The sequence below is a fragment of the Giraffa tippelskirchi genome, chromosome X (assembly GCF_054371585.1).
Source record: "Giraffa tippelskirchi isolate mGirTip1 chromosome X, T2T-mGirTip1v1.2.pri, whole genome shotgun sequence".
In the NCBI taxonomy this organism is placed as follows: domain Eukaryota; kingdom Metazoa; phylum Chordata; class Mammalia; order Artiodactyla; family Giraffidae; genus Giraffa; species Giraffa tippelskirchi.
In genome coordinates this window covers 93549720-93561126 of record NC_137289.1, presented here as the reverse complement: position 1 = coordinate 93561126, position 11407 = coordinate 93549720, and the positions used below count along the sequence as shown (strand labels likewise).

General features: G+C 39.3%; 1 protein-coding gene across 4 annotated transcripts in view; it reads right to left on the bottom strand.

Annotated features, from left to right (window-relative positions):
- Positions 1-207: 207 nt before the first annotated feature.
- Positions 208-11407, bottom strand: part of JADE3 (jade family PHD finger 3) — a 148270-nt gene continuing 137070 nt past the window's right edge. For all 4 annotated transcript variants that reach the window (XM_081567097.1, XM_081567094.1, XM_081567096.1 and 1 more), the window contains 3 exons: positions 9435-9905; positions 7562-7679; positions 208-3292 (listed from right to left, as the gene is read on the bottom strand). In XM_081567097.1, the coding sequence (XP_081423223.1) occupies positions 2388-3292; positions 7562-7679; positions 9435-9905 (1494 nt within the window). In that variant the 3' untranslated portion in view covers positions 208-2387. The remainder of the gene's footprint in view (positions 3293-7561; positions 7680-9434; positions 9906-11407) is intronic.

Genomic DNA, 11407 nt, shown 5'->3' with positions numbered 1-11407 from the left:
ATTTCCAGGTAGAGTCCAATTCCCCAGAGTTCTCTTTGGTCCCTGGTATTGACACTAATCATGAATTTGTGCTTCTAAACATTCAATTGCTCCTTCTTCTTCCTTTCCCCTTACCATCTGTTTTGTTTAATGAATAAGATTTTGGCACATATGTAAGTTTTTCTAAAATCCACATGCCCAAATAAAAAATTACCACACTGACAGCAGTTAGCAGTTTTCATAATTTAATGAAAAAGTATTGGTAAAAAGGTGACATTTGAAAAAAGACAGTTTGTCTTTGAAAACTGGACTATATAAGACAAAATGAAAAAGGTTTAATAAGGTTAAGAGGTAATACTTCAAACAACAGCAAAATGTAGCAAATACATTTTGGGGCAGTTGAAATGTATACAGCTGAAGGCTCCTTCATTTACTTAGGAAAATTCTGTAAAAATATTACAACTATATTTCCCTGACTGAAATTATTTTTGTCAATACTATCCCAATGGCATTACATATATGGAATTTGGCTGAAGCACTTTTTTCAATGTTTGCTTTTCTTCCCACTCACTCAGAATTGAAAGGCATGAAAGGACACAGGTTACTGTACTGGCCTTTAACAGAGGAGTTTAGAACATAGCTCCACTAGAATGTTATTACCATGAAGGTGTCAAATTATTATCTAACCCAGGAAATGCAAAGAAAAAGTACAGAAACCTAGTGCATAAATTGGAGAAATTCTCTTCCTCATCTGGATAATCCACAGCCTTTTCCTTTGTATTCAAACAAAATACAGGACACCGATCACACATGCTATGGCATGTTCACACATGTACACAGGCACAAAGGAAACATTTTGAAGGTGTAGCCAAAGGAGAGGCAAAATAAAGAAGTTTTCAGAAAAGGCGGAAGAAATAAAACCAAAGAATGCTACAGAAACAAAAGTGGGCAAGAGGAAAACTACTGAGTTTCCCATATATATGGAGAGAAGAAGGGCCCCTGCCTTTATTGCAGCTGGGATGTTTCACCAGGAAGCAACTTTAAAAATCTAAAATGGCCTCATTGTCTGAAAAGTCTCACTACATGTTCCCAAAATAGAAGAAAGAGAACATTAATTTAAGGCTAAGAAAAGTGAGCAGAGAATTATATATAGTTGGCTTCACATTTTAAAAACTGTAACATTTTCTTTCCTCTTCTTTAAACGGGAAGAAGGTATGTTTTATCCTCCACAAACGTAACTATTCTCTTCCTCCACAGAATTAATCAAGGCTGATAGTTTGGGAACAGAGTATGAGCAACTTCTGAAAAACAGCTCCAGCCTTTTCGTTTTGGAAATTGCCTTGGTTTCATAGTTGGTACAAAGCTAAGTTATATCCATGTGTTAAACACATGCTTTCAAATTCTGTTTGACAATAAAAATCTGTTCCAAAATTAAAGCAGATAAGAATATCTAATTTCTCTGCACTTTATTATCTTTTAATTATACCTCAATAAAATTTTTATAAACATTAAAGCAGGTATACAAAAACTGTCAGCCAAACTTATTTAAGTCAAACTTATTTGAAAACAGTTAACACAAAAACCCTGACCTGATACAAATCCCTCAGAAATGTTCTCACTTTGGGAAAGGCTCTGGGATCCTTCACAAGTGCCTAAACTGAGAGAATCAGAGCATTTTCCTTGCAAGTAGTACTTTTGTAAACACTATCCACAAGTTAGCCTTTTATGCTTGTTAGCTGGGTGAAACAGTTACGAGTGTGTCCCCAACAAGCAAATCTAGGAACAGGCACTGAACACTTACAAGCATTAGGTGTATTGACTTGGTAAGTTAAGATACTGTGAAAGGAACTCAACCTTGTGCAGAGCAAAGGAAGAGGGTAGTGAGTTTGACAGTATCTGAGATATTGGTTCCTGGTCTCTCCCTGAAGAGTGTTTCCAGGTACCAGTGGAGTTAGAAACTTCCTACAGACACCAGGTCTGGGAGTCACATGCTGTAGCTTTGAAAGATAAGTAGTTTTAGTGTCTGATAATCATGGTCTCTTGCACATCCATTAATAATGCATGGACTCTTAATATGTATGTGTATCAATGTGTTAATATAATTGGAATGCTGCCCCAAAGTATTTACTGAGCAAATTACTCTGGTCCCAGCTGTTCTCACTAGCCTCTGGCAAAAAAAACACAACCACCCAAACTTTTGGACAATATGTAATCCCTATAATGTGCTTGTAAAAACTAGACTTGATACGAGTTCAAACTGGTATCAAACTGCAAGCCAATTTAGGGTGGAAAAATTTTATCCATTTTATTACAATTCCTCCCAACATATACTAGAGTCATTTTGGTGTATGAGTTTTCCCCAATATATGAGGCAAAGGCAAAGATGGAGGTTTTCTTGGAATTTGTAATCACCTCTGCATTGAACTGTGGGAAAGAGGATATGTCTTGCTTTTACCATGGCAATCCCGTTTGGAATCACGGGGAGGAGTTTCCCTGTCTGAGCTCTCTCTCTTTACCCTGACTTTTTCTTCATTTCCATCACTTTCTGCTTCTGAATCACTCAGCTCCACATCTGGGCAATACCCATCATTCTCCTGATATGGAGCTCTCCCTGCAGACCGCCTGACAAGCTGCCTGCCCCAGAGCTGCTCTTTGGGGTTAGTATTCTTGGTGGTCTTCACATGGCACTGGAGGTTCTCTGTGGTCTTCACCCACTTACTGGCCTCCTTAAAGGACTTGCTGAAGTGCTCCACAGATTTTCTAAGGCTGCCCTGACTACCCAAGTGGGAGCTGAGCATGGGCTCCTGGTCAGAGAACATCTCACCTGAGCTGTCTTTTTGGGTGACATCCCCAGACCAGGTGCCCTCTAGGCCATTGGATTTGGCAAACTTGGGGTTAGGCTGATTTTTCCCATTCCCAATGGAAGACTGTCCATGCAGGGCAGCCTGAAGGACCAGAGGCTTTCCCAGAGACTGCCCATGATAGAACTCAGGAGATGGAGGTTTGCAAGCAGGACTAGGATCCTCTGCTTCACTTCTGTCATCGCTGAGACTGGTCAGTAAACAGTCAGTCTGGCTCTCTTGTGGATGCTTTGGGTATGACTTCATTCTCATTTCCAGTGAATCTTGAGACACCTGCATGCTCCTCATATTGCAAACAGGGGAGCTGTCATCAGGAGAGAGAGGTCCATGATAAGGCTCTGTAGAGCTGTTACTGCCATCTTCTGTGGCTGATTTGGGCATTTTTAACTTTAAGGTAATTCTTGGTGGTGGGTAAAACACTGAATTTTCTTGTGCATTTGTCACAGGAAGTCCTGAGATTAAAAAAAAAAAAAAAGATTCATTTTAACAACCAATTTAAATAACAGCATATGTTTTCATGCAAATGGAAATAACAAGAAAGTGGGGTCAGCAATACTCATAATTAGACAAAGTATATTTTAAAACAAAGTCTATAACAAAGACAAAGAAGGGCATTAAATAATGATAAAGGGAGGAATACAAGAGGAAGGTATTACACTTGTTAGCACATATACCCAAATAAAGGAACAACAAATATAAACAGCAAATACTAACAGAGATGAAAGAGAAATTGACAATAATACAGTAATAGTAGGAGACTTCAACACCCCACTGACATTAATGGACAGATCACCCAGACAGAGCATTAACAGGTAACAGTGATCTTAAATGACACAATAGACAAGTTGGACTTAATAGATATCTATAGGATATTACATCCCAAAACAGCAGAATATACATTCTTTTCAAGTGCACATGGGATGTTTTCCAGGATATATCATATGTGAAGCCACAAAACAAGTCTTGGATTATAAGAATTAACATTGTTAAAATGGCCATAATACCAAAGCAATCTACAGACTTGATGCAATCTCTATCAAAATACTACATTTTTTACAGAACTACAATAAATAATCCTAAAATTCATATGGAACCACAAAAGACCCTGAACTGCCAAAGCAACCTTGAAATAAAAGAACAAAGCTGGAGGTATCATGTGCCCAGACTTCAGATTATACTATAAAGCTACAGTAATCGAAACAGCATGGTACTCGTGCAAAAACATATAGATTGATGGAACAGACTAGAGAGTTCAGAAATAAACCCACACACCTGTGGCCAGTTAATCTACAACAAAGGAGGCAAGAATATACAATGGAGAAAAGACAGTCTCTTTAACAAGTGGTGCTGGGAAAACTGGTCAGCTTCATGTAAAACAATGAGATTAGAACACTTCCTCACACCATTTACGAAAATAAACTCAAAATGGATTGAAGACCTAAAATGTTATACCTGAAACCATAAAATTCCTAGAAGAAAACGGAACACTTTTTGACATAAATCACAGCATTTTTTTTTTTTTGGATCTGTCTCCTAAGACCAAAGAAATAAAATCAAAAATAAACAAATGCGACCCAATTAAACCTAAAAGCTTTTGCATGCAAAGGAAACCACTGACAAAATGAAAAGACAACCTACAGAATGGGAGAAAATTTTTGCAAATGGTACAACCAATGATGGGTTAATATCCAAAATACATAAAACAGTTTATACAACTTGATATTATAAAAATAAGCAACCCAATTAAAAAATGTGCAAAAGACCTGAACATTTTTGGAAGACATATAGATGGCCAACAGGCACATGAAAAGATGCTCAACATTGCTAACTATTAGAGAAATGCAAATCAAAGCCAGAATGAGGTATCACCTCACACCTGTCAAAATGGCTATCATCAAAAAGTTTGCAAATAATAAATGTTGGAGAGGATGTGGAGAAAAAAGAACACTTGTACACTGTTGGTGGGAGTGTAAATTTGTGCAGCCACTATGGAAAACAGTAGGGAGGTTCCTCAAAAAGCTAAAAATAGAACTACCATAGGACCCAGCAATTTCACTCCTGGGTATATACCTGGAAGAAAACAAAAACACTATTTCGAAAAGGTATGTGCACCCTAATTTTCACAGCAGCACTATTTACAATAGCCAACATATGGAAGCAACTGAAGTGCTCATGAACAGAAGAATGGATGAAGAAGAGGTGATACATATATATATACAATGGAATATTACTCAACCATAAAAAGAATGAAATTCTGCCATGTGCAGCAACATGGATTAACCTAGAGAATATGCTAAGTGAAGTAAGTCAGCAGCAAAAGACAAATACTTTATGACATCACTTATATGTGGAATCTAAAAAAATAATAAAAAAAGAATACAAATGATTATATATGCAAAACCAACAGACTCACAGATATAGAAAACAAACTAGTGGTTAGCAAAGGAGAGAGGGAAAGGGGGAGGGAAAAATTAGGGTATGGGATTGAGAGATACAAACTAGTATGTATAAAATAAACAATAAGGATGTATTGTATAGCACAGGGAATTATAGCCATTATCTTGTAGTAACTTTTAATGGAGTACAATCTGTAAAAATACTGAATTACTATGCTGTACACCTGAAACTAATATAATTTTGTAAAGCAACTATATTTCAATAAAAAAATAAACAAATAAAGGTGTACATTCTTACAGCAGAGTTCACGCACCCACTCTTCCAAATACTGAGCAAATACCTGTGTTTGATATATGTATATAGTAGCTGAAGTTAGCTGAACTAGAGGTTAGGGTAGGGATTGCTACAGGTGGAAAACTTAGCACTGCCACTTTTTGCTGTGTGACTCCCAACCTCTTCACCTCTGTTCTCCTAGTCTGTAAAAATAATCACAAAGACTAGTGTGATGCCTCATACATCCTTTCTGCTCCTTCTATTTCTGAAAATAATGTCACTAGCAATGGTTTAGAATAGGGTCTTCCTATTTGTATGTCTGTACATGTGCATGAGTGGGTACCGCATAGCATTCAGAACTTGCCTCAAACAGTTGGGCTTCCCTGGTGGCTCAGGTGATAAAGAATCTGCCTGCAATGTGATAGACCCAGGTTCGATCCCTGGGTCAGGAGGATCCCCTGGAGAAGGGAATGGCAACCCACTCTGGTACTATTGCCTGGGAAATCCCATGGATGGAGGAGCTTGGCAGGCTACATATAGTCCATTGGGTCGCAAAGAGTCAGACACGACTGAGCGACCAACACTTTCCCTTTCTTTCACTTTGAACATAGACATTTCAGATCACACCCTCCAGTCTTCCTAAAGCAAGTCAAATACAAACTCACAAGAATGTAGTACAGGTTTTGGTGGTTCCCATATATTTTATGTCCTTAACCTAAAATAATTTCTTCACTATGAATGACCACCATGGAGGTGTGGGGCAGGTTTTGTAGTGGCAAGGCCCCCAGAAAAGAATCATGATGCTTCTGCCAATCATGATGTTTCTGCTGTTATGGGCTTGGCCTTGGGAGTACTGGCAATCAATTACCTGGTTATATCAACCCTATAATCATATTTAGGACAAGTCTTCCTCTATTATTCTGAGTGTTCTGAAATCAAAAGGGCACTAGTATCAAACAATTTATTTTTGTATAAGGACTTGACCTTTGCCCATTACCATCTCACTGTAGCCTCACAAAGATGACATACAGAGAAAACAACTATTAGGTGCCTCAATGGACATTTGTTCCCTAAGGGTCCAAACTGAACACTCAGTCGCCACCTCTACCAGGGCCTGCCATCTGTTGCTGCCACAAGCAGTTATGGGGAGGGGTCCCACTAATCAGAAGCCACATGGTCTAGGGGCCAATTTCCTTGGCACCATGGAGGTTCTTCCTGCTGTCCTTTGGTTCTCCTTGTCTTGTCTATCACGGTACTCTTATGGCTGAGCAGCCCTGCTGTCTCCTGCTACACCATTCTGCCGTGGCCTATGATCCTCACAACTTTCCATAAGACTTTGACACCTACCTGACAACTTATTTCTGGGTGTCTCTCTTGCTCTATAGCTGGCCCTTGGCAGAAGCTGGATTCTGCACACATTGCCCAGTGACCCCTAATTGCCCAGGCTCTGCCATTGACCTCTGTGTTAAATGAGGCACAGGGAGGTTACAAATATCTCTAAATATGACTGTCATCATTCCAGCCAAGCTCCTATGCTTAGAGTACTGTAATTATGCTCACGTGTTTCTCTCACCAAGTGGGCAGAGTTCTCTGAAGGAAGGAATTCTGACTTGCTGACTGCTCTGTCTTCTACCTCATCTCCTAGTTCATAGGAGGTGCTCAACAAACATCAGTGAATAAGTAAAAAGATAAGAATCCAGATCTCCTACTAAATTCTGGCTAAGGATTTGTCATTAATATAACAGATTGTTAGGACGAGTAACCCTGGAATTAAATGTTTTCCGGAAACTAGGATTAGATCGTATCCTACTGATTTCTAAATGAATCCAATGATTTTAGAATCATTTCATGGCTCCAACTAACAGCCTCTAATATCTGTCTGGGACGTAAGTTATCTGTCCTAAACCTGCAACTCCACCAACCCTACCCTGGGATATCTTGCCTCATGAGTCAACAGTGAAATGGGCCATGTTACATCATGGTTGGACTAGAACAAATGAATTTAAAAGATTTTTAAGTGAAACCATTGATATAAAATTTATACAGCTTACCTGCAGCAATTTCCTCATTGGCAAGCTTGACTTGCAAACCGAAGATCTGTTCTTGTAATTTGTTCTGTGACAGTTTCATCTTTTCTCGTCTGCTTATCATGTAGCACAGGTTTCGGACCTGTAAGCCCAACCCCCAGCAAATAAGAGTTTTGTCATGTTACACAAACCTGACAACTGAAAATTGTTTAGCTAAAATTAAGACAACTTAATTTTAAGTCACATGGGGTGGGGGGCTGAGGAGAGAAGACAGAACCTAAAAACTGCATAAAGAGAGCCACTACATAGGTATTCACATGGCATGATCAATGGTGGGATCATGGTTCCCATATCAATCAGCAGCACAAGCAAAAGCTCCAAAGCTACCTTCTCAAGTCTACTCTCCCTTTGGTGTCATGGGCTTGGTATTTATCTGTGCAGACAGGCTGGGAGAACTGAATGATGACTTAACAGTTTAGCTTTCCCTTTAGATCCCTGAGTAAATGGTGGCAATGCTGGATCCAGTATTCTAATGAGTGTTGGGCCAGCAGGATAAAAGTCTGCTGGGAAGACTGGAAGTAGCTTTTTTTGCTCACACTTTCAGATCAGCCAAGTTTCCGTAGCCACAAGGGTGAAATCCTCACTCTCTCATGCTCTCCCATCTGGACAAGTTACTCAAACTTTCTGTGTCCCAGTTTGTTCATCTGAAAATAGGGATAACTGTCTGTACCTTCTTCATATGCATGTCAGGATTATGAGTTAATATTTACAAAATGCTTAGAAGAGCGGTGCCACATAGTAAGTGCTATATATGTGTGAGTTAAATTTTTAAAAGTGAGTAAAATCAACCCAACCATATTCAGTATTGAAGCTGAAGCTCCAATACTCTGGCCACCTGATGTGAAGAGCGGACTCCTGGAAAAGACCCTGATGCTGGGAAAGATTGAAGGCAGGAGTAGAAGGGGCAGCAGAGGATGAGATGTTTGGATGGCATCATTGACTCAAAGGACATGAGTTTGAGCAAACTCTGGGAGATGGTGAAGGACTGGGAAGCCTGGCGTTCTGCAGTCCATGGGGTCGCAAAGAGTCGGACATGACTGAGTGACTGAACAACAAAAAATCTATTAGTTCCTCTCCAAATTCTGGTAGCAGAGAAAAAAACAAGCCACCATTACACTTGATTATAAGATTCTCGAGGGTAAACACAGGACCTAACTTATCTTTAAATTCCTACAGTACCTAATTTAGTGTGAGTGTGTGTGTGTGTGTGTGTGTGTGTGTGAATCTCATGAGTTACACTGAATCATCTGGCACAGAGGCTCTCAACCAGGAGTAATTTTTCACCCCTAGAGGGCATCTGGTAATTTGGGAACATTTTTGGTTATCACAACTGGGCATGTGGGGGGTTTGCTACTAGCCATCTAGTGGGTAGAGGCCAGGGATGCTGCTAAACATTTTACAGTGTCCCCCACAACAAAGAACCATCCAGTCCCAAATGTCAATAGTGCCAAGTTTAAGAAACTCTGATCTGGTGCTTTCCTAAGCAAAATTCATTCTTTCTTCAGCCTGCAGTCTCATAAGTGTGTCAGTAAAATATAGCTGAGCCAACATAGGTTCAACAGTGAAAAAAAGGTAAACCAAATGAAAAATTTATTTCATATTTAAGGTTCATAAAGCATCTAAGTGAGGATAGACTCTTCTATTCTCTGATGTTTCTAGCAGAATTTCAACTAAGCCCAACATTTGGGGCCACAATGAAATCAGAAGATAAGCAAGGGCACAGAAGCCTACACTACAAATGTAAATGAGTTGTGTTTTTTTTTTTAAATCTGGAAATGTGGCCTCCATTCCTATGCAGACCAAAGACTATACATTAGGTCATAATTGGTCACCTTACCCTCTCTAGGTCTTGCCGTAGGTGCATAAACATTCTCATGCGAGTGTGAATACTCTCTTCTCTCGGCTGTACCAGGACGTTTTCTTCTTCCTCTTTTGGAGGAAATAATGGCTTATTGAAGTTACTCTTCCGCTTTAGCTTCCAGTAGTTATAGATGAAGTCCACAATTAGCATGGGCAGCCCCAGCTCTGTGGCCACATCTTCCACATTGACCATGGAATAGAACTCCTCCTCCAGCTCCCGAAGCTTCTGTGCCCGCAGGCTGGTCTTCTCACTCTTGGCCTGGCTCTGCTCTGAAGCCCTGTGTAGGGGGTACTCAGACTCCCTGAGACTTTGCCTGCTTTGGCTGTGCTTGAGGCAGTATGACTTGAACTTTACTTCATCCCCCTTATCTAGGATGGTCTTCATTTCTAGGCTGTGCTCAAAGGCACAGGTGACATGGAAGGCAGTGATGCAACTTCGCACCGAGCACTGTGGGGAGAAAAAATGTGTTAAGGCAGCAGGGCTGTGTGGGGAAAGAAGAAGCTCTATGTGCCTGGGCCTAAATTGAGAGCTCATAGGAAGCAAAGGAAAGACAGGGGGAAAGTTGGTCTTAAACTGACTATGACAGATACCTTACAAGTAAGCCTGGAAATCTGCTCTTACACAAAACAGTAAAAACAGAGGCAAAACATTTTTTTTTCAAACTCTTCTTTAAATTTTAGCTCAAGCATTAAGTTTTTCTGAGAATTCTTCTTTGGCCCCTATAAAGAGTCATGCTGTATCTTTTCTGTGACCCCAAAATCATCTTATTATATGCTTCTATAATGGTCCTTTTAAACTATACTTAGAGCATAATAAATGTAAAATTCCTGGCCATGGCTCTTAAAGACAGAAGGTGTGTCATTCATCTTTGCATTGTCATCAACTATTGAACTAGCAAGTGCTCAAGAAATGCTTCTGAACAAACAAAAGAAAAACAGAATCAATATTACTGCCAAAACAGCTACTGGTTCTAAAAAAGTCACAGGAACTCCAATATTTAAGTAACCTAACTTCTTGAAATTGGGTCTTATAGAGCTATGCTGTCCAACATGGTAGCTAAGGCAGCCAACTGGCTATCTTAAATTACATATACAATAAAATTAAAATTACATACAAACAAAATTCAATTCCTTAGTCACACTAGCCACATTTCAACCATACTGGACAGCACAAATTTCCATCACATCATAGAAAGTTCTACTGGACAGTATGGTTACAGACAATCTGGAATTAAGTTTACAATATTCTTCCATTCATAGATGTAACACATTTCTTAGGTATCACTATGGGACATGCACTGAGGATTCACAGGGAGGCCAAGAGAACCTAGCCCATGACTGCTAGACTCTTGTGCTTCAGTTAGTTTCAATTACCATTTGTTATGGCTATGTTACAGTTTTCCTTCCAAAGATTTAACATGCACATGTGTTTATATTTTTATGCAAATAAAAGAAGAAAAGCAATGGAGGATTTGTTTCAAAAGATATAGTAGGAATTCCCATGATTAAAGCCAAGTCTCAAATCTTTTGGAAGCATGCATCTGGAGGGCAGACTGCTCAATTATCTGTATGTTGGGTTTTTGATAACAAAACATAGAGAATGACCTTGGATACGAATAAAGACTAAAAAAATGCAAAACCTGGCAGGTCTCCTTAAAGATTGAGAAATTCAACACTTAAGAGAATACTGGCAACACATGAAAAGATATTCAACATCACTCGTTATTAGAGAAATGCAAACCAAAATAATAGTGAGTTATCACCTCATGCTGGTCAGAATGGCCATCATCACAAAAATCTACAAACTATAAATGCTGGAGAGGATGTAGAGAAAAGGGAACTCTCTTGCACTGCTGATGAGAATGTAAATTGATAAAAACCACTAAGGAGGACAGTATGGAGATGTCTTTAAAAACTAGGAATAAAGCTACCATATAACTCAGTAACATA